Below are 24,653 nucleotides of genomic sequence, written 5' to 3'. Positions count from 1 at the left end.
CCCTGCTGCCGCTTGTGCCTGGGGGAGGGGGCTGCCGCCCGCCCTGTGCTGAGACGCGCGGAGTTGGGGGCGGGCCAGCAGCCGCCGCCGGCCCCCCTCCTCACCGGGGGCCATTACACCCCCCATGCGCTCCTCCCGCCGGCGTGTGGGCCGATGTGCCAAGAGGCGGAGCCTGGCGGAGAGTGGGGGGAGCCTTGGGCTGGGGGGCGGGGCCCGCCCCCCCGCTTGCAGCCCACGCCCTGGGGCGGGCGGTGCGGTGCGTGCGCTCCCGGCGGGGCGGGGAAGGGTGTCCCGGTCTCTCTCCGTGCGCCAGGGCGCGGCGCAGCCACTCGGTGCGCTCGGAGGCGGAGCAGGGGCCACCCGAGCCTTAGCAGCCGCCGCTTTCTCGGCCGCCTGGAGACACAAAGGCTGCGGATCTCTCCCCGGAGCCGGGCGAGGCGAGTGGAGCAGCTCCGGGCCCCCCCTGTTCAGTCCCGCCGGGGCCCCCCTTGGAGAGCCATGTCCTGCCTGGATTACCTAGCTGCCGAGTGCCTGGTGTCCATCTCCAGCGGGGCTCTGATCCACCCCGCCGCCGCCGCCTCCAGCCTCCCCAGCCCCGATCCCGCTAGCAGCGAGGACCGGGAGGTGCGGGACACGCTCCGGGGCGCAGCCCAGGCGGCGGCCGGCTGCAGGGCGCGCCCCGGTTCGGCGCACTCGGAGAGCAGCAACTCGTCCTCGTCGGCCGGAGGGGGGGACCTGGAGAGCGGCTACACCACCCTGTCCGACGGGGGCGGCGGACCCCAGCGCGCCCCGCTGCCCGGCCACAGCCCCAGCCTCTCCTCCCCGGGCAAGCGGCACCGCTGTCACTTCCAGGGCTGCTGCAAAGTTTATGGCAAATCGTCCCACCTGAAGGCGCATCTGAGGACGCACACAGGTGAGGCCGCCTCCCCCACTCTGCCCCTTCTCCCCGCGTGGGGACCCCACCTGCCCCCGACTCTGCCCCCTCCTTGCGCGGCCCCCCCCCATCCTGCCTTCGCCGCTCTCCGCCGCCTCCGCTCTCACGCTCCTCCCCCGGCCCCACTTTCCTCCCCCCTGCTCCTGCGCGCGTGTTCTCCCTCCTCCCCCACCCACGAGGGGCCCCACCTCCCCTTGCTCTTCCTGCACCCCCCTTTCCCTCCTGGGGTCCCGCCACCCCACTCCACCGCTCCAGTCCTTTCGCATCTCCCCAGTACCCCATGCCCCCCTCATGCCCATAGGTAGGACCCCCCCCCCGTCGCTTTATCAGATGGTGGCTTTATCCTGCACCGATCTCCCTCCTTCGCCCCGGGGGCTGTGACCCCGCTTCCCAGGCACCCGCCCCCGTGACCTACCCCGAAGGCCTCCCTGTGGCTGGTGGGCGGGGGGGGGCCACGGTGATGTCACTTCTTTTTGCTGGGGAGGGGGGGGGTTAAGCCGTCTGAAGTTGTGTCCAACCCCCGCCCCGCTGCGTGGAACAACGCCACTTAATTTCCATTGGCCTCAAATCCAAGAGTTGCAGCCCCAAAGGGTCATGGGGCTTGCCCAGGGCCCCAGTCTATTGCCCCTCCCCCCACCCTTCTGTGGGAAGGGCGGGGCTTGGGCTGTCAGGGGGGCGTGGCCCTGGCCTGTGACACGCTTCCCTTCCTTCTCTGCCATGCAACACTGCAGCTTTCTTTCTGTGTGCGTGGTGGGGGACTGGGACTGAAGTGTGTGCACACCAGGTCCTGGGGCCTGCTGCCCTGTGTGACCTGCTCCCCACGGATCTCTTCCATGGCCCCGGTTTCCGGGAGTAGCGCCCATCCCCGCTGACCTCTGGACGTGGCCGAAGCCCTTTGACTTTTGAAAGTGGCCCTGTGTGGCTTGTAGTCGGGGGCAGGGGGCCTGGCCTGCCCCCGAATCCCGGGGCTGGCGCTTCCTGCGCACTGAGTCTGTGGGGTGCAGCCGGCTCTCGGGGAGGCACAGGGTACGTCACAGGAATCCCTAGGGCAGCTCTCCCCTGGGCACGAGGTCGCCTGGTGCCTCTCTGCCTAAGGTGGTGGGTGGGGCTGGTGAGAGGCAGGAGGCAGAAATGGAAGTGAAGGGGGAGGGGGCAAAATCCCAGCACAGGGCGGAAGCTTCCTGGTTTCCTGCTTCTCTGTCTCGCCCTGGTGCACTGGGGAGGCTGCTGCACGTGCATTGGTGCCAGGCAAGGAGGGTGGAGCATTGGCACCGAACAGAGCAGAGGAGATCAGGGAGGGAGTGTGATTAATTCCCTCCCCCCCCTTGTTTCTAATTGGGCAGGGTGGCAGCATGGGGGAGGAAAGATAAGAGGCCCTTCATTAGTAAGCCTTGGTTCTAGCCACTGGGCGAACAGGGCAGGGGCTGAATGAGTGTCTGGGTTACTGTTCTTAAGCGTGGGTTCAGTGGGCCTTACCTGCGGATTCTTGGGGAGACGGAGGCCAGGTACTGGAGACCACCCCAGGGATGCGCTCTTCGTGCGGATGCAGCTTATATCCTCAACGCTGTGTGCTCCCTCAAGTGAAATAAGCTGGCCCGATAAAACTGTACTTCTTTGCGGCGATAACTGTGCCTATATGAGGGGCCCGCTGAGTCGGTCAGAGATCGCACCCCTGACCGACGTGGGGATGCTGGCGGAAGTCTGTTGTGTTGATCAGGCCTGCCTGGCCCCGAGCCGTGAGCTGGTCGTGTCACTGACCCCTTTTGCAGTGTTAAACTCACACCTAATGTAAACTGCACGGAAATATATGGTAGGGAGTGGCTTATTGTTAGGATGATCTTTACCGGCCCATTGTGGGGAGTCTTGCAATCCAGCGTTAGGAAGCGTTTGGATCCAGGACTTCTTTTTGGTCTTGGCAGGCATCATTCACAGAGTTCAGATCTGGACTGCTGCCAACCCAGAGGCCGTGAAAGTTTGGGGTTATACGGAGACCCAAAGCAATTGGGGCCCAACTCTCCTCTCTCTCCCCAGGGAATCGGTGGGGTCAGGTGGGTTTGTGGGAGATTGGGAGTGGGCCTGCAGTGTCTCTGCCCAACCTCAGGAGGAGCAGAGGGTCTCATGGAGTCGGCAGCTTCTTCCCACAGTTGCCACCATAGTTATCAGTCAGCAAGATGCCGAGGCGTGAAACCTGGCGTCCCCAGTGAGGATGCATTGAAAGCCATGGCTGGCTTCTTCACTCCAAGTGCTCCTAGGCACCATAACGATGGTGGCACCAGTTGGGAGCAACTGCCTGCAATTATCTGCTGTCCGACATGACCCATGAGCCTTGATCAATGGTGTGTATAATCAGTTGTGTTGGTGGGGGTGGGGGTGTTGGTTTAGCTTTGCTGAGAGCACATTGTTGTCCTTTGATTTCAGTGTGGAACTGCCATGCTGGTTCGCTGGCTCCCTGTTACCACGGAGGACGGGGGCTGGACCTTGGGAGTGACCTCTCCTGGTCTGCGTGGAGAGAGACCTGGTCAACGGGCCTCACCCTGACTGGGGTAGTTACACTGATGATGTGCACCAGTGCAGAGCCCTACTGTAGAAGTGCGGATGCACTGATGTACGGTGACCTGCCTGGGTTCACCATCCTCTGGCTTCAGATAAGGCCACAACAGCAGTGAGTTCTGAGGGCTGACCATATGCTGGATTAATTTAGGCAGGGTAGTAGCTGGCTAATGGTAATGTGCATATGTAAAGGGGGCCCTCCTGGGGTGTAATACTCATCCCCAGTGTGATAAAGTCTCTCCCATATTAGAGCCTGGAAGAGATCTACAGGTGTGGCTTGAAAAATGCCCCAGCCCACAGTGAATAGGAAACTTGCCCTGCGGCGTCTGGAGTGGGGATGTGAAGCCATTGGTCCGTGCAGTATTCGAGAGCTGGACTATACGGTTTTTGCCCTGGTATAACTATGGGTATGTCTGCACTATGGGGACTATATTGGCATAGCTGTGCCAGCATAACCCCGTAGTGTAGACACAGCTGTACAGAACGGGGTTCTTCCGTCAGTGCAGGGACCCCACCTCTCCGAGTGACAGCAGCTTTCTCCCTTCACCTAGCTGTGTCTACTCCGGGAGATAGGGCTGTGTCGCTCAAGGTTGTGGATTTTGCACACCTCGAGAGACGTAGCTATATCGAGCTAGATTTTAGGTGTAGAACAGGCCCCAAATTGGGGTCCCGTGGTGCTAGGAGCTGTACGGACCCGAGGAGCGGACAGAAGATTGAGCAGTTTTACTAAAATTCCTCTGAAGCCCTTTGAAATCCCCATGGTGGGCAGGTTCTGCCTGGTTTTCCCTACTCCTTCCCTCATGTGTCCTTGGGGTGTGGCTTGCTCCCCTTGCACACGTGCATGCACACCCACTCCTTTTGCACGCTCACCGAATGCCCAGAGCAGTGTCAACATCCCCACTGTACCATTTCCACGATGTCTGTGCCCCAGATGCCTGCCACGATGTTTTTGGCCTAGCTATCTGCCAGTTTCTTCCTCCTGTTGGGGTTGTAAGACGGGGGGAGAGGAGCAAGAAGTATCCTTGGCTTGTCCTTCATCTCTCCTGTGTAGAGCCAGTGTCCCCGGGGCCTGCTCAGTGCTTGGCCCACTCTTGCTAAAATTGTAGCAATTAGGCACCCGACTGGTCTTTTACGACCCAAGGAAGCTGGTCACCTAGATCCTATGAGAGGGCTGAGGAAGGGGTCTGCCATGTCAAAATGCTGACTGCTCGTGACTCTGGTTGAGGTCAACGGGCGTTGTGGGTGCTCTGGAAACCAGGCTTTGTACTGGGTACCCTTCCGGTCGAGCGCTTCGGGTTCCAGACCTGATCCAAAATGGCCTTGCCTGAAGCGCTTCCCGGATGCCTCCCATGACGTGTGTTGCTTTCCCTTTTGTGCTTAGGTGGGGCCGCTCCAGTTTTCCGCTGGGAGGGCCGCCCCCTGCCTCTGCTGGCCGGCTACGCCTCACGGGGTCCTGTTTCGGGGCGGACTGTGTGTGTCTCGCTTACCCCAAGCTGGCATCCCGGGGGGCTTTGCTCCCCCGCAGATTGGCTCTGGTGTGCCCGCAGAGAGGCAGCCGGACTCGGGCCCGTGGCATTGTGTGCTGGGCACTGAGCTGCGGGGTCTGCTGTCGCCTCGTTGGGGACAAAAGGCCCCATTGTGGTGTGATGGCTGGACTCGGGACGGTTTGAACTTGAAGAGGCAGCGTGGTTTGAAATAGAGGCACTAGGAGCTGGGGCGCTGTGGGGGGGGGAGGGGAGGAGGTGTCACTCAGGACGTCAGCGGAGCCTCCCCCCCCCTCTACAAAGGAGCAGCTAGAGTGTGGCTGGGCTAGAGGGTTCTTGTAACCTGAGCCTCTGGTGGGAGGGAGGTGGGGAAAAGCCAGGTCCCCTGGGGGTGGTGGGGGGTTGGAGCCAGGCTGCTGGCAAAACAACCTAGGAAGCCCCAGGAGAGAAACCTGATTTCCTCAGTGGCTCCGTCCTCCCTTTCCAAGGAAAGTGGCTGCTGGGGGAGCGAGTTCGGCCTTTGCAGAGGGCTGGACCCAGAGGGCGAACAGAGAGGGATGGGGCAGCCTAGGTGCAAAGCCTTGGTGGCAGGAGGGAGCGGAGGAGGGGAAGGCTGAGGCCCTTACGTGGATCAATGTCGGAGCCAGCCCTTTGCTAAGGCCTCTCCTCTGGTAGCACCCTAGTGAGTGGGAGATGCCCAGAGACAGGCGAGAACCTACAGAACAGCCGTCCCCAGTGTGGAGGGGGACAGAGACCGTCCAGCAGGAAGTCCTTACATTTGGTCCCTGGATGCCACGGTGTCTCCAGAGTCCCAGTCCACTAGGCCACCCTGCCCCCTGTTTTGAACACCTCGTTTCTCTCTTGGGGTCTCCACCGCTGCACCCCCTCTCCCCAGAAGCACAGCGTGGTTGGGTGACTCACCGAAGCTCGTGCTGTGAGTCAGTGGCAGAGCCGGGAATCGAACAGCAGCATTCTCGCTCCCAGCCCCCTGCCTTGTTGACTGTAGGTCCTGCAGGTAAACAGAGCTGCACAGGAGCTGCCTGGGATTTTCAGAGCCCCCGAGGGAGTTACTCTCGACTCCCCCCCCCGACCGTCAGGGCGATGTGGACGCCTGACTCCGGCAGCTCCTGTGCATGCCCCGGCCGCAGCAGGGGGGCAGCTGGTTCTTCCATGGCCTGGGGAGGGGGTGTGTGTGTGTTGGAAGCGTGTGGCAATTGGTGTGTGCTTTCCTGGAGGTGGCACGGTTGGTACCGAGCATGGAGAGTGCCCGATCGCAGCGTCCGAGGGGTGCGGAACCTGGGGTCTAAACTGCTTGACGCCGTCCCCTTTAAATCCCGGCTGTTAGGAAACCCCCTGAGTGGCGAGATTATCTCTGCACTGGGCTGAACTGCAGGGGCTGGAGCTGCCCTAAGATGCCTGGGTTGGGCCCTGACAGACCCCTCGCCCCTACTCCTTCTCCTCTGCCTTTGGACCATCCTGTGGGCACAGTCCCGGATGCCCTGGTTCTGGAGCAGGGCTTGAACCGCTGAACGAAAGCACAGGACGTGGAGGAGGGGGCAGCCTCCATGCTCCGGGAGGGCTTGCGGTGCCGCAGAGCTGGATGATCCCGTGCCGACGGAGCCTCTGTCCTCGTCTCACCCTGCTGCTGCGACGGAGCTGGCTCAGGGCTGGTGACACAGATGGTGTGTGAGATTCCCTGGCTGCACGCGGCGTCGGGAGCCCATGTCTCTTCTGGAGCGCGGGCGGGAGAGGGAGTCGCTTGCATGTGGCGTTAACCCATGGAGTTCCCAAAGCAGCTCCTGGCGCTGCCCCCCGCCCCTGCCCACAAATCCCCTGCCAGGAATTAACCGTGCCTCTGTGAACCCAGAGCCAGGGCTGGGACCTCCGTCACTGGCTCCCACCCCCAGAGCAGCGACCCGGAGCCAGGGCCTTGTCCTCGCTGCCCTTCCTGTGCTGAATTCTTGCCCTGCCGGTGTTTGGGCCTCCCCTCTCCTCCCCTTCTAGAGAGGGTCAGCCTGAGCTGTAATGTCTGGCCTGGGGCTCGGTCCTTTGGTGGCTTGGGTGAGGTGTTTTGTTCCTGGCTTTAATGTTTGTTTTTGCTCCAAGACAAAAGGGTTTCCCAAACCCTGCTGAGCTGGGCTGGCAGGATGAGTCATGGGGCAGTCCCCATGCTGCCTGTCAGCAGCCCCTGAGAGCTGCGGGGGAGGAAGGGGCGTGCAATTACTCCTAGCGGGGAGGGTTGCATTGAATTAGTCGGGTGGGCCTGGTCTCACGCCCTCTGAAGTTCAAAGGTTAGGGCCTCCTCTCTGCCCCTCACCTGGGCCCCCTGGCATTGAACGATGCCGTGGCCGTAGCCAACGGGAAACCCAAGTGTTTAGCTTGGCAAGCCGTGGGCAGCTTCGCTCACGTGGCAGCAGAGGCAGGCCGGGCATGCGCTCGGGGCAGCGAACCACGACTCAAGATGCCTTGGTCCCATTAGCAACTCTGCTGCCGGTGTCCGCTGTGACCTTGTGCGGGTGACCTCTGGGCCCCCCCTCCACCCTCCAGCTAAGTGTCAGTGGCATTTGCCCACCTGGGTGCAGTTCAGTGTCCATTCAGTGCCTTGCAGTGACCAGAAAGCGCTGTGGGTATGCTCTGTATGGGCTGGATGCGCTGGGAGGGGCCGTGGGCTTTATGCGGGTAGGGATGGTGAAATGAACAGGGATCAGAGCAGATCTTCCTGGATTTAGCCCCTTGCACAGGATGCTGGTTCTAAAAGCTGTCCAGGCCCAGCGCCGCCGGGGAGCACCCCTGCAAGGAGACCAGCCCACCCTGCTCTCTGTTGGCGGCTAGCCTAGCCTGTGTCCCCTTCGAGTCACAGCCCGCTGGCAAACCCAGCTGTAGCTGCTTTCCCCCACTGCTTGCTGTCCCCTGGCTTCCCCCTCCGTGCAGACAGCAGGCACAGCGTGGGAGGCAGGGGAGGGGCGGGAGGTTATGCCTGACCTGAGGAGCTTCTGACACTTATGCGGAGCGATGGGCCGGCTCCGACACCGCGCGGCTCTCTGGCCTCTTGTGTGACACAAGCTGTTCTCCAGGGCTGGGGGCTGGGCTGCAAATCCTGGGGCCTGAAGTGTGCGCTCCCATCCCCCGCTCTTGCCTCCTGCCCTGAGCGTCTGGCTTGCTCCGGTTCGAGGCAGGACAACCGAAGCAGCGGATGCATTTTGAGCAGGCGCCAGCTGGGGCCTGACGGTAGGCGTAAGTGGGCATAGATGGGCAGCGGGCATTTCTCTTCGTGTGCTGGGGAGGGGCGGCAGGGCTTGGCCTCCCTACCAAAGGGCTGGATCCAGGGGCAGGGACTCAAAGGGACGCTGACCAGTGTCTTAGGGCTGGTTTGCACTGAATACTTGCATTGGCGTAGCTACGTCTCTCCGGGTGTGACAAATCCCCTCTCCCCCCGCCCCCGGCCGTGCTGGGGTGATGGAAGAATTCTGCTGACCCCGCTACTGCCTCTCGGGGCGGGGGGTTAACCACAGGGACAGGAGAACCCCTCCCATTGCTGTCGCGAGTGTCTCTGCTGTCACGGTGTAAGAGTAGGCATACCATTGACTCGCACTGCGTGCTGCAGTCTTGGTGGGCACAGAGCAGCCGAACGCCTTTCCCGTCGAGTTACCAGGGTTTTCAGAGCACGTCCCGAACGTCAGGGAGCAAAGCTTTTCAAAACACAGAGGAAGTAGTGGTATCCCTGTTTCGCAGATGGGGAAACTGAGGCACAGGAGGGCCGTGACTTGCCCTGGGTGATGCTGTGGGTTGGTGGTAGAGCCAGGAATTCTTACAGCCCCTCACCCATCTAGCTGCTGCCCTGCGTCCCTCTTGTTTGTGCAGAATCTGAGCTGAGTAGAAGTATTTTAATGAAGAGGGCGAAGGAGGTGGGCCTTGAGAAGCACAACGTGAAAGCGGCCAGTGGCTCGTGTGGGGATGCGAGCCTGGGAATACAGACAAGCAAACAAGACTTTCAAGGCATTCATTATTAATCGTCTGTGGAGGTGTTACTAATACAAAACTCCAGGCAGCAAAAACAAACCACATAAAGCATCACAGGCGGGGCAGGGCCCTTCTCTTTCTGTGGTGGGGGCCTACTGCACGGGGGCCTCGCTAGGGTGACCAGATTTCCCTGAGTGAAAACAGGACTCTGTGCGAGGCCGGCCCAAGTCATCCTCGCCGCCCCCCCCCGTCCCGCCCGCGTGGGACCAGCCCGACCTGCCTGGTGTTGCCACCTCCCCCCCCCCCGCAAACGTTCCTCCGTGCCCCCGTAGCAGGGCGGGCTCCACTCCTTTGGGCAAAACTGGGCATTGGTCCAGCTGATGATCAGTTGGTCAGAGCAAACCGGACCAGTGCCCAGTTTTGCCAAAAATGTCGGGACACCTGGGATGGGGCTTAAAAATGGGGATTGGCCCAGCCAAACCGGAACGTAGGGTCACCCTAGCCCGTGGCCCCTGATCGGAGCCGCCAGGTGCTACTGTAACGCTAATAAACATGCCTGTTAAATTCAGGTCAATGGTGGCCAATGATCTGTCAGATCTCCTAGGCACAGCTGCTACGACATGTGCTTAGCATGACTCTCTGAGAAGCCCTTCTGAAGTCCAAGGGAGCCCGGTTAAGCCTGCCAGGAGCGGTTTGCAGGGTTGGGGGGCTACAGGAATAAGCAAAGACTTTTGATTTCATTTTACCTTGAAAGGGTCCCCTGAACATCCCACGCTCCTCTGCCAAGCTTGGGCTGTGACTCACGCTGGGGCTGGGAAAAAGCTCTTGAAATTGGAGCCGCTTCTGACGCCGCCCAACTCCTTTGCCCTGGGCTTACGCAAGTCAGGAGAAGCTATTTGTAACACCAGTGACGGGGGCTGTGTTTTCCTGTCGAAAACCGCTGTGTGAGATCGTGCCAACTGATGATTGTGCAGTCAGGGGAAAGCCTCTCGTGCGTGGGATTCACAGAGCAGGGTGATGTGGTTTAATTGTTTCATAGTCGTGTCGCTTACCAGGGACAAAGCTGTGAGTGGGGGAGGCTGGTCGCCCCAAATCTATGCTGACTTTAAAACCTTGACACTTGGCCACCTCATCATTCGACGACTGACAGATGGGTGAAGGAGCTTCTTTCTGGCCCGTGGAACTCCTTGCTACAAGGGATCACCAGGGTCAAGAGTTTTGCAGGATTAAAAAAAAGATCACCCAGAGTTCAACAGTGCGGTTTAAAGGTACAAGCATTTTGGCAGGGAGATAAACCCAACTCAGGGCATGAATTGGCTTCTGGCCATAGGGGTCAGGAGCCAGCTTTGCTGGGGGCAGATTACCCCATCACTGCTTGCTCCTCCTGCTGAAGCAGCTGGTGCTAACCACTGTTTGAGACAGGAGACTGGTCTAGAAGGGCCCCTGCTCTGATCCAGTCTGGCAGTTCCTCTGCAGTCCACCTGTGTCATACGTTGTGGAAAAAAAAAAACGTTTAAGGAAGTTTAACTTGGCCCTAGTCTCTGCCTCTGCACCTCTAGATGCAGGTGCTTCATTAACTGTCCAACTGCACAGTGGTAACCCGCTGATACGTGGCCTGGAGGGGTCAGTCAGGATCAGACCTGAAACAGCCATGGGTCCAGTGATCTTCCCCTCCTGGGCCTTGGGACCCTTCTGCTGGGGGCGAGGGGCTGGGTGGGTTAAACCGGAAGAAAGGACGCAAGTGGCAGATTGTGTTGGAATTTCGCTCACTGTTGATCCGGTGACGATCCTGTCACACTTGTGATTGCAGGAACCTGCTGTAGCCTGGAACGGAGCTTAGTGAGATTAAGCCCTGGGGTTCTCTCGGCGTCTCGCTGCAAGTGGCTCCCGGCTTTGTCAGCCCAACTGCCCCTTGTACAGGCCCCCAGGAACGCACGGCCCTTATGTCTCTAGTACTGACGCTCCTGGCCCCCTTGATCTCAATGGGGTGTCGGCTCTCTTCGAAATACCTTCAGTCCGGACAAGTTTGCGAGTCCAGGCATAGCCTACAGCTGACCAGCAGGGGGCGCCCTAGTAAGAGAGGCAGCAGTCACTGCGGGTGGAGCGAGATTGATGAACTGGGGGCTAGGCTGGAAGCCCTGTGCCCAGCATCTAATTAGTCTCTGGGGAGGCCGGAGCCGGCCGCATCTTAATTTGAGGTTTTAATTTTGCCTTCATCCTCTCTGGGTCTGTTTTTTTTAATTCTTGCTCAGGTCAGTTGCTTTGTGTCAGGATTAGGCAGATGGGGCGGATTAGAACCAGCAAACGATCCCCAGGGGTTGGGTGGGCTTGAAACCCTTGGCTGAGCCTGTCTGCTGGGCACTTATAGAATCATAGAATATCAGGGTTGGAAGGGACCCCTGAAGGTCATCTAGTCCAACCCCCTGCTCGAAGCAGGACCAATTCCCAGTTAAATCACTTCCCACTTCTAGTCCCCGGGCCTGGCGTAGTCCTAGCTGTCCTCTCGGCTCGCCGGAGCGGGCTGCCCGTGGGCAGGGGGTGCATGCGGCATTTGTGTTTCCAGGGCTGTCTGTCCGGGGCGAGTGGGCATTGGGCCTGTCCCAGCACAGCGCCCCCTAGCCTCTCTCTTTCGCACAAGCCCTGCACCAGGGTCAGCCCAGAGCCGGGGGAGGTGGGTCTGTTGCAGGAGAACTGAACTGCCCCTTCCTGGGGAGAAAGGAGACTCCCCCCGATAGTCTGACCGGACCTGGTTTACCAGAGAATGGCTGTCGTGCCTGGTGCTATTCCCGATTTCTCCCTGCACCCAGCTCTGCTGCTGCCCCTCAGTCCTGCCCCACAGCCCCCGCTGCTGTTCCAGTTCAGTGCCTCCCGGCGTCCCAGTTCTGCTGCAGGGCGGTTCGGGGACACGGGGAGTAGAGCGAGGCGCACGCTCACGGTTCCCTGGTAACGCAACACATGAGACGCTGATTGCAGCTGTCTGGGATCCGCTCTCTGACTCTGCGGGGGGGGGAAAGACTCACATGGCAGAAGTATCCTCAAACCCAGGGAAATGTGGTGTGTGTCACCGTCCTTAATTAGAACAGGAGGACTTGTGGCACCTTAGAGACTAACAAATTTATTTGAGCATGAGCTTTTGTGAGCTACAGCTCACTTCATCGGATGCATACCGTGGAAAATACAGTGGGGAGATTTTATATACACAGAGAACATGAAACAATGGGTGTCACCATACACACTGTAATGAGAGTGATCACTTAAGGTGAGCTATTACCAGCAGGAGGCGGGCGGGAACGGACCTTTTGTAGTGATAATCAAGGTGGGCTATTTCCAGCAGTTCACAAGATTGTCTGAGGAACAGTGGGGGTGGGTGGGAGGGGAATAAACATGGGGAAATAGTTTTACTTTGTGTAATGACCCATCCACGCCCAGTCAAGTTAATTGTATCCAGTTTGCAAATTAATTCCAATTCAGCAGTCTCTCCTTGGAGTCTGTTTCTGAAGTTTTTTTGTTCATGGATTATCAGGGTTGGAAGGGACCTCAGGAGGTCATCCAGTCCAACCCCCTGCTCAAAGCAGGACCAATCCCCAATTTTTGCCCCAGGTCCCTAAATGGCCCCCTCAAGGATTGAACTCACAATCCTGGGTTTAGCAGGCCAATGCTCAAACCACTGAGCTATCCCTCCCCCAAAGAATTGCAACTTTTAGGTCTGTAATCGAGTGACCAGAGAGATTGAAGTGTCCTTAATTAGCGTGCTGCCACCTAGCTGGGACACGGGAGATTGTTTTGGAGGGGTAGGAGCCAAAATGAATGATTAACTTTCCCTTTCTCTTTGCCTCGTTCTCCAAGCAGCATTGCTCTGAGCCCTTCCCCAGGTCAGTCCAGGGACTCGGAGCTCACACATGAGAGCTGCATGAGATCATGTCACTGGCCTGCCAAGCCAGCTGCCCCTGGCTAGAGCAAATGCCCAGAACTTGGAGCCTGCAACTCACAATGCACCTGGGTTGTTTGTCCAACACTGTTATTGGACCGGTGTGTGTAACACTGCCCTCCACTGGGTGGAATTGAAACTGCTCAGCTGTGTGTCATAGACCCTATAGGGTGAATGGCTAGTGGAGAGTCTCCTTGAGCTGAAGTGTTAAGAGCCTGTGCTGTTGGAGCAGGAGGACTGGGGGAGGCCAAAGGGGTCAGGGGTGGGGGGGGCACAGGGACCGTCTGGGGGAACCCAAAGGGGTGGGTTAGTGGTGGGGTGGGGGATATGGGAATTATGTGGAGGAGTCCAAAGGGGCCAGGGTGGGCCTGGGGACTGTCTGGGGGTCCTAAAGGGGTTGGGGTGGGGGGCACAGAGACTGCCTGGGGGAGTCCAAAGGGGTCGGGGCAGGGGGCACAGGGATGTCCCCCATGGGTTCCTTGCTGTGTCTCACCCTTCCCCTCCCTTCCCCGCAGGTGAGAGGCCGTTCCCGTGCACCTGGCCCTACTGCTCCAAGAAGTTCGCGCGCTCGGACGAGCTGGCCCGCCACTACCGCACCCACACCGGGGAGAAGAAGTTCGCCTGCCCGCTCTGCGAGAAACGTTTCATGCGCAGTGACCACCTCACCAAGCATGCCCGCCGCCACCCCGCCTTCCACCCCTCCATGGTCAAGCGGCAGGGCTGCCCCAGCGTCTCCCCCAGCGACTCAGCGCCCGGCAGCCTGGCGGGGAGCCCCGTCGCCAGCCCTGCCCCCAGCCCAGCCAAGTTCCTGTAGGGGCTGGCGCTGCTCCGAGCGGGGAGCAAGTGGCACGGACCCCAAAAGGTGCCGCCTGGCCCAGGCCAGCCCAGGAAGCCGCTGAGAGGGCCCGGTGCCAAGGCTGCCCTTGGATCTGTCAGGGGAATGAACCGTCCGCTCCTCCCTGATGGGGTCTTGCTTACGGGGCTCTTCCTCTCCGTGTTCTGGGTGTCTTCGAGCAGCGGCCTCTCCCCACCTGGCTTCGTGGTGACGTCCAGCGTCCCCCACCCCCGCCCTGCGTGGCACAACGGTCGGGCGTCCAGTCCCGCGGGCTGTGCTGTGCCCCCTTGATGGCTGTGGAAGGGGCTGGTGGGGGGTGGCCACGACCTCGCCCCGGCTGCCGCCAGCCCCTCCCCGGGGCAGACTCCTGCATGGTGGTGGGACGTGGCACCTCTCCGGGAACCCCCGGCTACCACCGTGCCAGACTCTACCGGCTTGACTTGTTACGCCCTGGAGATGCTGAGGGGCAAATCAGGCCCCTTGCCGCCTCTCTGCAATGACACTTCCCCAGCAGGGGGCACCCTCGGGATGGTTCCAGCTTACACCTTGGGGGCCCCTTGACAAAGGCAGCTTAAACCAGGCCAGTTCTGCCCCCCGTCCGCAGAGGCCGTGACTGCTTCACTCTTGGGACAGAAGGCTGCTCAGGGAGGAGACGGCCAGTGGCCGAAGTCCCCTGCGTCTCCCTGTTCCCCTCCCCTTCTGGAAACCAGGACCTGCTCCCCTGAAATTCTCCCCTCTGCCTCTGCGGAAAGCCCAGCATATCTATATCTATATATAGATATCTCCCTCCCGCTCCCTCTCCCAGAGGGGAATTCTGAATATTTATTTATACGGACTGATGCCCCCCAGCTGCAACCTTCTGAGGCCTTTGCAAGCTGTGGGTGTCTGGCCAGTGGACACAGACTGAGTGACTGGCACTGGGTGGGTCATGTACCTTTCGAGTGACTCTCAGTCCAGTCCTTGCCATGGGGTGGGGCTGGGCTTTTTAGGCAGGAATCTATTTATGGACAGAATCGGTTTTTATAGCTGTGGAATCAGGGGGCGGGGGTAAAGAGGGAGGGTGTGACAGGCGCGTCAGCCAGCCTCTTTGAAGGGGGTGCGGGTTGAGAATTTGTCTACGCAGCATATTGCTGCTGGATCCTGGCCGTGTGCAGCTGTTTTAAGGGGAGCTTGGGCCTGCGTTTAGGTTCTTGGTGATTTGGGGGTTGCCACAGATTTTCCGCGCTCCACCGGAGACCTGAAAACTTGTAATTTAATTTTTTCCCCAAAGAGTGCTCAGCACTTTAAAGATACAGGGAGCCCCTTTGAGGTGGGTCAGGTGGGGTGCCCCAAAAATCAGTCAGTCACTGCTGGAAATATAGGGCTAAGTGACTGGAGTCCATCGAGAGCAGGCCTGTCCCAGAACTGCACTAGGTCAAGTGCATTGATCAGAGTGGACTAGTTTATTGGCCCAACAGTGGTTACATAGCAGCCTTTCTCAGCCAAGTGGGACGCTCCATTTGACTCTGCCGCAAGTAGCCGCACTGAAGTCCCTAAGAGTGTGTCTACACTCAACCTGCTGCAGCTGCATTGGTGGAACGCTTGGTGTAGACCCCACCTATGCCGAGGGGAGGGCTTCTCCCGTTGTTCTTGGCAGTCCACCTTCCCGAGAGGTGGAAGCTAGGTTGACGGATGAATTCTTCCATCGCCCGAGTGCTGACTGCACCAGGGGTTTGGTCGGCTTAACTACGCCGCTCGGGCGTGGATTTTTTCACGCCCGGCAGAGGCGTAGCTGTGCTGGTGTAAGTTCCCAGTGTAGACCCAGCCCGGAGGTAGGTCGGGGCTGCAGGGTGGGGTGCGGTAATGCCCCTGGTTGAGTCAGCTACGAGGATTGAACTTGGGACCTCTGGCTCTAAAACCAGTGAGTGTGTCGCCTGAGCTAAGCGCCCAGCTCCGTTCGTTCTGTCGCAGGAGCGGACTCTGGAGTCTGACCACTAGAGGGGGACAAGGAGCTGCCCCGCGTGATTTTGTAGACGCGGGTGTTCTGCCTGCACTGGGGATCGACCGGGCTGGAAGCTCGTGTGCCACTGGCCAGAAGGTTGAACATCAGCTATCCCCACGAAACCTGGAGCCTTCCAGGGCTTCAGCTTGAGCCCAGGCCGATTGGCCTTGGTGGAGCGAGTTTTTTGAGTCACAGGCAGTTCCCGGGGTCCCACCGCCTGGGTAACAAAGCCATCGGTGTAGCTGGCATGGCTCTCCCCTCCTGCGTTGGACCAAGGAGGGAACTGGCCCTACCAGTGCCCACACCGCACCTGTTCTGGGCATAGGCTGCTCTGCACCCACGCCTCTCTCAAGCATTACAATCCAGGCATGCTTTAGATCAGGAAGCAAACCCCCTCCCCCCAGTGCTTTCCCTGGGCTCTGTGGAGAGAATCTCGCCCCCGGGAATGTTTCAGAGACGTGTCTGGGATGGGTCTGCTGGGTGTTCCTCAAGCTTGGAACAGCTGGGAGTCGGACCCCTTTGCCCCAACTCCGTATTCCACGTGGCCCCTGGGTCCCAGCTCTGCAGGACCAATCTCCAGTGGCGTTGGACTGTCTCGAAGAAGCCAGCAGCTTGCTGGGATTGGGGCCCGATCTTGCAGCGGCCAGGATTCCGGCGACAGAGCTCGAGGACTGTGCGGAGCTCCTCTGGCTGGACCTTGTCTCTGGCCTCCTGAACTGGGGCTGCCGGGAAGAGACGCCAGCCCAGCTGGAGAACCCTGGTTCTGGGAGCAGCGGCCGCCTCTCGGGGCGGCTCGCCAAAGGCCACCTTTAAAATACACTGAAACGTACTGCATTAGCCAGCATGTCCCTTCTCACGTCAGTGTTGTGCAATGGGACTTGGCATCCTTTCCTGTCCGTGCACATCAAGCCAGGCTTTGCAGCTCACAAATTGACTGGCCTTTTGGGAGCTGCCTGTCTGTCTCTCTCCTGCTTTCCGCTGATGCTTCAGGGGGGATCTGTTTCCAGCAAGAACTGTTGAAGGAGCCCAACCTTTCCCACCAGCTGTCTCATGCAAGGGTGTCGCTGGGTGACTATTCTCTGGGGCGGTCCCAGGGCCCCTGTGATGGGGATAGGGGGGGGGGGGGGAAGTGGCTTATGAATGGCTAAGTGGGTGGAGGAGGAGAGGAAAGGAGGGCACTTAATGGACCAGTGAGGAGAGGGCAAAAGCAGGTGATCTAGAAACAACCTTTCAGGAAGGGCTCCATGGCTGGGGCGTGAAGTGGTTAGTGGCCTGAGCTGGTGCGGGTGAGGCTGGCGTCTCCCCTCCCCAGATAAGCCTGGCGCCGGGCTGTCACTGGCTCTTTCCTCTGCAGCAGCCAGCGGTGTCTCCAGTTCGTAGCCCTGACCTGGAGCGATTCTGACCCAGCCCGCCTTAGCCGTCCTGCCCCAGTGCATGCTGGGTTCCCCGATGTTCCTGTCCTGTAGCGCTTGGCATCATTGCTGGCGTGGGGGGCGGGACTCAGGGGTAGGGGACCCTCGTAGGCTGGGCTGCTTTTGCTTAGTGTTGACGGCACCTGCGAAGGCAGATGTTGGTGACCCAAGGAAGCATCGCTGAAGCCTGCGGGCTGCCCTGGGTCCCTGCTGACCCATACGCAGCCAGTGACCTGCATGGCCTCAGTTTCCCCACCGCGGTGAGAGGTGGCCATAGCACTGAGCAGGGCCACTTGGCCCCCACCGAAGCTAGATCAGGAAGGGCCCTGTTATAACCTGGGCAGTGGGTGTGTGGTCCCTTCCAAGGATAGGGACTGGCAGAACACCGTGTTGTGGGGGAGGAGGGGGTCCAGTGAACTGGGGGTGGGGGGAGGGGCTACACTGCCTCCACCAGCTGAAATTCCCTTTGTGGCGTGTGGGGAGATTCTCTGTGGGGACTTGCCAGCTGGTTATTAAAGGCCGTTTGTGCAGCACGGGGCCACCTTGGCAGCCTGGAGATGCCAGCCCTCCCCTCCCCAGCTCCAAAGGGGTCCTCCCCCAGCCTCCATGCACTTATTTCCTCCTTATTTATTACTGATTTCTCCCTTTTCCCCCAAGGAGTTGAACTGGAATAGGCCCTTTAAGAATACAATGCAGTCGCCCCCCCACCAGACGCTGCCGTAGGTTGCCACAAGCGGCGGTGTGTTTGCCCCTCTGGTAATGTAGGTTCTCTGTATTCTGCCCTCCGCCCCTGGCATTTCCTTGGGGGCAAGGGGCTGGTTGGCTTTCAGTGTCTTTATTAATCCGGTCCCTTTATCCCTGAAGGTTCAGAGCACCAGTATCGGGGTGGGGAATGGGGCAAACTCCGTTGTCACGGGGGCATAATCTCCCTGCAGTCGCTGTTCCTGGGAGCGTCCCTCGCTAGGGGTCCACCCCTGCGGTCCTTACTCATGCAAAGCTTCCATTAAGGTCTGGGCCCTAGATCTTCCCCCTCCCCCAGCTTTCCTTCCCCCCCGCTATTTCTCTGCCTATGCAGTTGGATTCTGATCTTGGTTGCATGGTGAGTAAATCTAGAACGCCCCTGGTTCCAGTGGAGTCACTCTGGATTTACAGGGGTGTCGGGGATCCTTCTCCTTGGGGTTCTGCTCTCTTCTCGAACTGCTAAATGGAAAGAGGGGATGGGTCCCAGTTAAACTGGAGGGTGGTTCCCATATGGAAAAGACTGAGTCCCTTCACCTAGTGTAACCAAGATCCGTCTCAACCAAGAGCAATCGAAAGATGCAGGTTTATATCTGGGCTCCCCAGATTCCATGCAAAGTGGGTATTTTTCTGGCTTGTGATTTTTAATAAGTGTGGTGAGATGGTTTCTTTTCTTACAAGAGGGAATAACTTTATTCTGTGTGCGTGTGATATTTCTACAGAGTCTCCTCTATCAGAGCTGGAGTTATATAAATAGATCTCTATACAGTAAAATCAAATGCTGCTGCTTTTTTGGGGGGCGGGGGGACCCCTTACTTTTTTAGTGCGACTTTTATAGAGCGGTTTGGAACCAGGACTGACTGGGTGACGAGGAGCCAGCTGGCACGCGTGAGTGGGAGCTTGCGTTCCGTGCTCTCAGGGGGAGCTCCTATCCTGACCAACCCCCCCCCCCCAAATCACAGGCGGGAGAGGTCCAAAATCGGATCTGCTTGTCCCAGGGGCCCTTGCTAAGCAGATCTAATGAGAGGAGGCACCATTTTAGATGTGAAACTGACTCCTTAGGCAGAAGATCAACCATGTGGCTTAGGCTTAAACAGGACATAATTGGTATCTAGGCCTTCGGAGTCTTCAGTGGCTTGAAGGCGCAGGATTACTAGAGCCCTGACAAAGCTAGATCTTCCCCCGGCCCGGTCCACGCTTAATTTGGAGCTTCCTCTGTTTTCACCCCATCTGCCACCCTGCACAGTTCTGCCTATTGCAGCGCATGACTGGTAGTTGAGATCAATTCCCAGCTCCACTGCTGGCTTGCTGTGCAATCTCCGGCAAGCAGTGTCTCTCCGTGCCTCAGTTTCCCCTCAATAGACTGGCAGCAGGGTAACACAGAAACCTCATAGCCCTGGCATGAGGTTAAGCAATGCTTCCTGACCTCCTGTGGTGGCAGAGAAGCACCAGGTGGCCTCTTGTGTCCTTGGGCCTGACCTTTCAAATGCTTCTACTTACTGCGTGCAGATGTGGTCGCCCCATCTCAAAAAAGATATATTGGAATTGGAAAAGGTTCAGAAAAGGGCAACAAAAATGATGAGGGGTATGGAATGGCTGCCCTATGAGGAGAGATTAATAAGATTGGGACTTTTCAGCTTGGAAAAGAGGTGACTGAGGGGGGGGATGTGATAGAGGTCTATAAAATCATGACTGGTGTGGAGAAAGTAAATAAGGAAGTGTTATTTACTCCTTCTCACACAAGAACTAGGAGTCAATAAATAGGCAGCAGGTTTAAAACAAAAGGAAGTATGTTTTCACCGAATGCACAGTTGACCTGGGGAACTCCTTGCCAGAGGATGTTGCGAAGGCCAAGACTATAGCGATGTTCAAAAAAGAACTAGATAAGTTCCTTGAGGATAGGTCCATCAATGGCGATTGGGCAGGGATGGTGTCCCTAACCCCTGTTTGCCAGAAACTGGGAATGGGCGACAGGGGATGGATCACTTGATGATTCCCTGTTCTGTTCATTCCCTCTGGGGCACCTGGCATGGGCCACTGTCAGAAGACAGGACCACTGGGCTAGATGGCCCTTTGGTCTGACCCAGTCTGGCCGCTCTTATGTTCTGCTGATGTGAAGGCCAGAAGGAACCACTGGCATCATCTGGTCTGAGCTCCTGCATCGCACAGGCCAGAGACCTGCTCCAAAATGATTCCTAGAGCAGATCCTATAGAAAAAGAGCCAATCCTGATTTTAAATGGCCAGTGGCAGAGAAGCCACCACGACCCTTGGGGAGTGGTTTGAATAGTTAATTACTCTCACCGTTAAAAATGTGTGCCTTATTTCCAGTCGGAATTTCCCTCGCTTCAACTTCCAGTGTTTGACTTTCCTCTGCGAGAGTGAAGAGCCCGTTATTAAATATTTGTTCCGTGTGGAGATACATACAGACTGTGATCAGGTCCCCCCTTAGCTTTCCCTTTGTTAAGCTTGACAGAGTCAGGGCTCGGTCACTCTAAGACAGGCTTTCTAATCCTCCGGTCAGTCTCGTGGCTCTTCTCTGACCCCTCTCCAGTTTATCAACATCCTCCTTGAAGTGTGCACCCCAGGCCTGAATGCGCTATTCTAGCAGCGGTCACACCGGTGCCAAAGACTGAGATAAAATGACCTCCCATCTCTAGTTAACTGCAGAAATGCCATACAGCTTATACCCCGCTTCGTACAGCACAGCAGATCCTGGCCCACTTCCTGAACGCAGGGGTTCTCTGCGTCCCGTCCTATCCTCTGCCCAATCTCCTGGCCTGACGCACCTCTTTGTTTTCAGGACGTGGCCCTTCCCCATCTGCCCTGAGCCGCGGGGTGTGGAAGAGGAAAATCATTCCAGACCCCCAGGCCACAAATGAACGTGTTGTCCCTACCCCGGAAACTGGGGTTAAGTGCTTTGGGATCCTGAGATGCAAAGGGCCATAACGGGGCTGAGTACTAATGTCGACTGGCCTGGAGGACTGAGGGGTTAGAATGGCCCAGACCTAAGGGAGCCGTTCCCATGAGCCGCTCGGCCAACAAGCTAAGCAGCATTGGCCTGGGGCCATTTGAGGCCAGCAGATCTGTAGGGAGTGCCGATGCAATGGGCATTGCAGGGCCGTTAAGGAGAACTATGCTGCAGGAGGAACCCTCTTTTGGGACAAGACTTAAAGCCCAGGCCTGGCGCCTTGTGCTCAGCAGAGAGCCTGTGGCCCTTGTGAGAATAGTCCCCTAGTTCTTATCCTCATAGATCTCAAAGCAAGGAGGGTCAGTATTGTTATGACCATTTTATAGCTGGGGTGGGGGGAAACTGAGGCACAGAGGGGCAGTGACTTGTACAAGGTCAGAGCTGGGAATAGAACCCAGGGACCCCACCTCCTAGTGGCTACTCTCCCCATTAGAATGGATCACGCTGCTTGGCGAGAGTCCGAGGTTTAATCTTGGCGTCCTGGCTCAATTCCCACTGGAGTCATTGCATTCGGCCTCCTTGAAGCTCCCCAGACAGCACTGTCAGGGAGAGGTAGTTTTCACTTCCCTTCCTAATCGGCTGCATAAGGCTGGTGAGCTGCTGCCCCATTCCTCGGTAGAGGAGGAGGGTGAAGGGATCCCTGAGCTCAGTTTGCACCCCACTCGCCCAGGCTGCAAAACGACAGGCGCTGTGCGATCAAAGCTCCGGTCAGCGATGGAGCACACGAGGGACGAGGAGCTCAGGGGGAGAAATGGATCCTGTCTGAACGTTTCCTTGGGGAGCAGGAAGAGCTGGAGAGGTCAAGGAGGTTTAATGTTACGGAAGCCACTTTCCCCAAAGAGAAATCTCCTTGTTAACTGGTCTCTTCATTCTCTCTGTGTGTGTGTTTATTTAAAGAGCCACAAAGCCAAGGGCGTGCGTGGTGGGGGCGGATGCTGGATCTTAGCAGATAGACCTTTTGGGGAGTGGTTTATTGTTGCTAAATCACTTCCTTTTTAGGAAAGGGTAAAAGTACCTTTCCGCCTCCGTTTCTAGCAACTGATTATTTTTAAGACGCACTGGGGGTGCCTCGCCAGCTGCTTCCCCAAGCCCTTGGAGACGACCCTGCCATGAGGCTGCGATCTCTGATGTCTACGCCCGAGCTAGGGAAGAATGACCTTGGTTTGGCAAATTTCAAGCCCACTTGACCAGTGTAGGTTCAGAAGTTCCTTTAACGCTCCAGAGTGACTGGCTCTGAGTTTGCTTAGAGGCCGAAAGAAATCCTCATGGAAGGGCAAACGCGGCCTTTCTCCTGTTTGCTGAACCCAGCTTAGGTGGGGTGGTTCAATCCCTAATGCTGGAGGCTTTGTGTTTTACACGGGCCTGCCTGTCTTGTCAGGGCTGGTGAAGGATCGTGGGTTGAAACGAGGTGGGGGAAGAAATGAAGTCAAAAAGGCTATCTGTCTGTCACTGATGGGTCCCCTCCTCTCTCCTTGCTAGGCCAAATTCACCAGCTAGTAATAAGGTTGATGTGGATGTCCTTCCCGATCAGTCTGTCCCCCTGTTAAAGGGAAGAATTGGTGATGCATGGTGTGTTCTCCTGCTCCTCCCTGGTGCTAACTGCGTCTGGGTTCCCATGATGCCCCCAGCACAGATCCCAGCCCATGGCAGCGTGGCTTTAGCTAGGCGTCCCACTCTCCCGGGCCTGGAGCGCTGGCTTACCCTTAGCACAAGATATCTCCTATTTCTCGGTGTCTCTGGCTGCAGGGGAAGCTGGTGGACGCTGAGCTAGGAGCCTCTTCCCTGTGCCGCCAGACCTCCCGCTCCCAACCCAGTGGCCAATTCTCTTCTCGGCAGGAGCCGCGAGTTCCCTGTTCAGGATCAAGCTGGGAGCAGGGAGGATCCCTGCCCCTTCGGAAGGAGATGGGTTCTCTGCTCGCAAAGGGACGCTGCCAGCAGGAAGCTCGAGATTTTGTCTAATACGCAGTTTGTGGGTCAAACCGTACAGCTTGACTGGCCGTTCTGCTGTTTGAGTGGAGGAGGGGGAGTGGACCCTGGGCCACCCCCTCCCTGGCACAGCGGGTGTCGTGCTCCCAATAACACACACCAATGCAGCTTTTAAACCGAGGCCGCTGCTGTGGGCACAGGTCTGGGAAGAGAATCGCAGTTGCTGGGATGACGGGTGGAACTTGGGCCGGTCCAGCCAAAGCATTGTAGGAACGTGTCAGTCACCGGCCTGCCAGTTCTTGGATGGCAACGATCCTGGGCCGGTGTAAGCCGGTGTCGCCTTCTCAGGCGGGAGCGGGGTTCTGGGCGGGAGCAGACCTCTTAGGGAACTTCCTTTTGCAAAACGTGGGGTTGGTCAGTCGGTCCCTTTTTTAACCAGGTGTCTGTTCTTCAGTTCGCTGGCCCGGGAGCTGCGCGTGGAAGGATGGGTTGAAAGCGTTGCACAGTCTTGGTGCTGTATTTTAAAATAAATTTTTTTTAATTAAATAAGTCAGTGAAATATTTTGACTCGTGGCCACATTTAATTCTTCCTCTGGGGTTTGGAATGCTTCTTTTGAGCTCATCTGTCCCCGCTTCCCACATCCTCCTTCCCCCCGGGCAGTGCCCCAACCTGCTTCTAGCCCCAACCCAAAGGATATTGATCAGACCCAGCTCTGCTCTCTTTTGGGCGCTTGCCCACCTTGCTGACGGAGCTTGTAATTGACTGAGCTCATGAGGCCTGACCCTCAGAGGGATGGCATGTGTCTGCAATGCAATAACTTTTGAACACCACAGTGGGGGGGAAGAGAAGAGGGGAAAGTGTATGTAGCCCCTGACATGGAGGGAGAAATGGGGGATGTGGCTGTAGGGTGCAGGCAGGAATGGGGGCCACACAGAACCATGGGGGAGGACTGGGGGACCCTGCCATTGGGGGAATGGGGATGCACACCGCTGCTCACAGGGGATGGGAGGAGGTATGAAGAAAAACCACACAAACCCCTAGCCAGGGAGAGATTAGGGAAGTGCAGGGAGTCCCTGAAATAGAGGGGGGTAAATGGAGGACCGTAAGGAGCCCTGCTGTGGATAATAAGCTCTGTCTACAGAAACTAAGACATTGGCAACCCCTTCTTAATGATAAAAGAAAAGGAGGACTTGTGACACCTTAGAGACTAACAAATTTATTTGAGCATAAGCTTTCATGAGCTACAGCTCACTTCATCGGATGCATTCAGTGGAAAATACAGTGGGGAGATTTATATACACAGAGAACATGATAATGATAGTAACCAATCACCAAGGTAGAACTTGGCTGGCGGATAGACCCCAGAGCCCTGCAGCTCCTTTCTGGGGCATTGAGGAGAAATACAGTACGGTTACTGGGGGCCATATCAGTACTTTAGTACCCGCCAGCGGAGCCCACCCTGTGGTTACCCCGTGCATGCTGCTGCGAGGTGGCTGGGATTTGTATCTAGGGGTGGGTCTGATCTACACACAGATACCTGAGCCCAGCTGTGTCCCAGGGGGCAGTGGAAGAAAATTTCCTGCAGCATGTGAAAGAATCCTCTTCATTTAAAAAGGAGAACTTGGGAACTGCCCCACAGAAAACTTTGTGACCGTAGTTAAGGTTGGCAAATGCAGCTCAAAAGCTGACCACATTTACACTAGTCTGCTGCACTTCCAAGTGCAGAGCAAAGACTCTAGAAGGAGACCACATCCTACTGCAACCCGGGGGGGCGGGGGGAGAGCTTGGGGCCTGGCTGCTTTGGAGAATGGCTCCTGGATAAAGAACTCTAGGTCACCAGATCGAATTCAGGAGCAATTGCAAGGAGTGGCCTTCAGTGCCCTGCATACAATGAGTCTGTTGGTCTCAGGCAGCTCCCAGTTGAGAGGTGTCACC

General features: G+C 57.7%; 1 protein-coding gene across 1 annotated transcript; it reads left to right on the top strand.

Annotated features, from left to right (window-relative positions):
* The first annotated feature begins 229 nt into the window (after positions 1-229).
* On the top strand, positions 230-17,372 carry KLF16 (KLF transcription factor 16). The gene is made up of 2 exons (XM_073323765.1): positions 230-913; positions 13,372-17,372. The coding sequence occupies exons 1-2, from the start codon at positions 499-501 to the stop codon at positions 13,668-13,670; spliced, it is 714 nt and encodes a 237-aa protein (XP_073179866.1). The 5' UTR covers positions 230-498; the 3' UTR covers positions 13,671-17,372.
* Positions 17,373-24,653: the final 7,281 nt, after the last annotated feature.

The sequence above is a fragment of the Lepidochelys kempii genome, chromosome 25, assembly GCF_965140265.1.
Source record: "Lepidochelys kempii isolate rLepKem1 chromosome 25, rLepKem1.hap2, whole genome shotgun sequence".
Taxonomy (NCBI): domain Eukaryota; kingdom Metazoa; phylum Chordata; order Testudines; family Cheloniidae; genus Lepidochelys; species Lepidochelys kempii.
The sequence above is the reverse complement of the archived record's forward strand: the minus strand, read 5'-3'. Positions and strand labels throughout refer to the sequence as shown.